This window comes from Hydra viridissima, unplaced genomic scaffold (genome assembly GCF_058129835.1).
Source record: "Hydra viridissima isolate aposymbiotic clone 2 unplaced genomic scaffold, HvirCarnegie_v1 scaffold_1, whole genome shotgun sequence".
NCBI classification, from domain to species: Eukaryota; Metazoa; Cnidaria; class Hydrozoa; order Anthoathecata; family Hydridae; genus Hydra; species Hydra viridissima.
In genome coordinates this window covers 29,640,985-29,644,500 of record NW_028324300.1, presented here as the reverse complement: position 1 = coordinate 29,644,500, position 3,516 = coordinate 29,640,985, and the positions used below count along the sequence as shown (strand labels likewise).

Here is a 3,516-nt window from a genome sequence, read left to right as displayed (position 1 = left end):
CGACAGCTGTTTGAATGCAGTTGTGAACTATGTGAGCTCCACAGCCAATCCCAACAATCTCTCGACTAAGAAACTTTTTCAACCGACTGTAAACATTGCTTTGTCCTCGTCTTTTCACTCCACCAAAGTTTGTGTTGCAGTTGTCACCACAGAATCCAATCACTTTCCTTGATAAATCATGGCTATTGATGGCAGATTGCAGAGCATTGCACAAAATTTCTGATGTTTCACCAGGTACATTTTGAAATTTCAGTAATTTAACTTTTACTCCTTGATCAGGCACAAAATATCTAACAAGGACAGGAAAAAGTTTCAGTTCATTTCGGTTAGATGTATCAGTTGCAATGGGTGATGAAATTAGCTTTCTTCAACTCCTCCTTAATTTCTTCAGAAATCATTGGTAGAATAACATTAAGAATAATAGCCTCACATTTTGTTCTTGCAAGTCCAAACTTTGGTTCAAAAAGTTTTGAAATGAGCTATCATAATTTATACTACAAAACAGTAACTGTATTTTACAGGTTCAGTTATTAAAGATTTGGATGAAGTGTCAATGCACCTGACTTCCAGTAGTTCATTGATTAAAACTAGAGGTAAATGTATATACATTTATATATATACATACATAAATATATGCATACATACATGCATACATACATACATACATACATACATACATACATACATACATACATACATACATACATACATACATACATACATACATACATACATACATACATACATACATACATACATACATACATACATACATACATACATACATGCATGCATGCATGCATGCATGCATGCATGCATGCATGCATACATACATACATACATACATACATACATACATACATACATACATACATACATACATACATACATACATACATACATACATACATACATACATACATACATACATACATACATACATACATACATACATACATACATACATACATACATACATACATACATTCATGCATGCATGCATGCATGCATGCATACATACATACATACATACATACATACATACATACATACATACATACATACATACATACATACATACATACATACATACATACATACATTCATGCATGCATGCATGCATGCATGCATGCATGCATGCATGCATGCATGCATACATACATACATACATACATACATACATACATACATACATACATACATACATACATACTTACATACATACATACATACATACATACATACATACATACATACATACATACATACATACATACATACATACATACATACATACATACATACATACATACATACATACATACATACATACATACATACATACATACATACATACATACATACATACATACATACATACATACATACATACATACATACATTGTTAAAATATATATTTCATAAATACAATGACATGTTATTATATCATTGTTTTTATGAAATATATATTTTAATGGTTTGCATAACTTAATTTTACTTTCAATTTATAATTTTAGAGCCAAAAGTTAATGTGTATGGAAAGAACCTAAACTCACCTTGCCAAAAGTTTTCCCAAGAAGATATCAGTTCTTTTTTGTTTTCTCAAGATATTGGTTATTGTCTCATGAAATTTATTTAATTTATTTAAAATAAGATTGTGTTATTTAAAAAAAAATAATACAATTATAATATAAAGTGTAATATTCAACTGATAGTGATACAAAGTGTTGACAAAGAGCTTTTTTAATCTATGTGTTTTAAGTTCAATTTGTATAAAGAAATTACTTAAAAACAATTTAGCACACAATGAAGTTAAGAAAAATGGAAATAAACTACAGAAATTAGATAACGTTGATAAGATGAAATGTCTAAATGTATGATATTTTATATTTTAAAATAAAATTTTATTTAAATTTATTTTTTTTTTGTAGAAATTTAAAATTTATATAAGATTTAAAAGTTTTAAAAACTGAGGAATTTCCTTACTATTCAAGTACTAAAATTCTTTTGTAAAACTTAATAAAGTTTGCAGAGTTTCAAAAGAGAGTGTTGTATCTACTTACCGATATAAGAAATGAGATGCGAAATCAAAACAGAGTGACTGAGCCTGCTTCTAATAGTGAATTTGTAAGCCAAATAAGGGTTAATTCATCAGAAGTGGACTTCACTGAAGTGGATAAAGCATTATTTGATGAAAAAGTCCACTCATTGCAGGTGAGTAATAATAAGTATTTTATTAAATAATTATTTAGTTATTGAACATTACCCTTTAGTTACAAAAACATTATTAAGGTGGACAACGGTCCTTGAAACATTAAAAAATTCTGGAATTTTATAAATAAAAAATTGTCCTGGAAAATTCTTAGAATTTGGAATTTATCCTAGAAAAATCCTGGATCACTTTATTAAAATTTGTCTTGGAGATCTGAAATAATTCAATTTTTTGATATCATATTTTACCCAAACCATAATGTTAGATTTACTTTATGTTTTTTGTAGGTAAATCAGCTACAATTAATTGGTGGAATATCTTCAAAAGATAGAATACACAAAATTATGCTGAGGTAATTAACTGATAGCTCTTATCTCATTAATAATTACTTTTTGCAAAAAATATTTGTTTAATAATTTTAGAAAAAAGTTATTTCATAATGAATTCAATTTAAATATTTGAAAAATTATTATTTATTTATAATCACTTCACAGTTACATTATCTTTTAAAAATTTAGAATATTTTTAAACAATTTTATGGCTTCCATGAATATGAAAGGCAAAGGTGGAAAAATATGTTTTAAGAACACTAATTTATATAGCCTTGTTAAAGGTATATCTTTAAAAGTTATGTGAAACTTTTCCATTCATTATATTATTTCAATTCTTCCTTTTTTGATTTTTACTTTATATTTTCTTTTTTTTACATCTTCTACTATTAAATACGAGGGAGCGAAAGAAACTTTGATTAATGGATTATTGTCTGACTTCCTAAAATACGCTCCATTTCGAAAAGGTGGCGGTAAAGAAAAGAAATTTGTGTAGATTTTATTCAAATATATGTAAATATATGTAATATTTAAATATATATATCATAAACAAATGTTATCTTTTTCTTTACTAATATATGTCTAACTAAACTTAACTAAAAATAGTCTAACTGTAGACTATGAGTATATTTTATATGCTTAATATACATTGATAGTCCAATAGACACAATTAATTGAGTCAATTGAAGATTGATTTAACGTTTGGATCTAACGTTGATTTTACGTTGATAAATCAACGTTGAAAAAAACTGTCATTCTAAACGTTGTTTCAACGTAAATTCAACGTTCTTATAACGTATTTTGCGTCGATTGAACGTTGATTTAACGTTTGAACCGAACGTTGATTTAACGTTGATAAAACAACGTTGAAAAAAACTTTCATTCTAATCGTTGCATAAACGTAAATTCAACGTTAGGTTTCAACGTTAATTCAACGTTATTTCAACGCTGTTTGCCGACTGGGATGACTACAGA

The 3,516-nt window shown here is 27.1% G+C and overlaps 1 protein-coding gene across 1 annotated transcript; it reads left to right on the top strand.

The window, feature by feature from the left end:
* The first annotated feature begins 529 nt into the window (after positions 1–529).
* On the top strand, positions 530–3,071 carry LOC149894405 (uncharacterized). The gene is made up of 7 exons (XM_090079490.1): positions 530–593; positions 1,518–1,613; positions 1,801–1,874; positions 2,026–2,214; positions 2,500–2,564; positions 2,731–2,825; positions 2,922–3,071. The coding sequence occupies exons 1-7, from the start codon at positions 554–556 to the stop codon at positions 3,035–3,037; spliced, it is 675 nt and encodes a 224-aa protein (XP_089935616.1). The 5' UTR covers positions 530–553; the 3' UTR covers positions 3,038–3,071.
* The last annotated feature ends 445 nt before the right edge of the window (positions 3,072–3,516 follow it).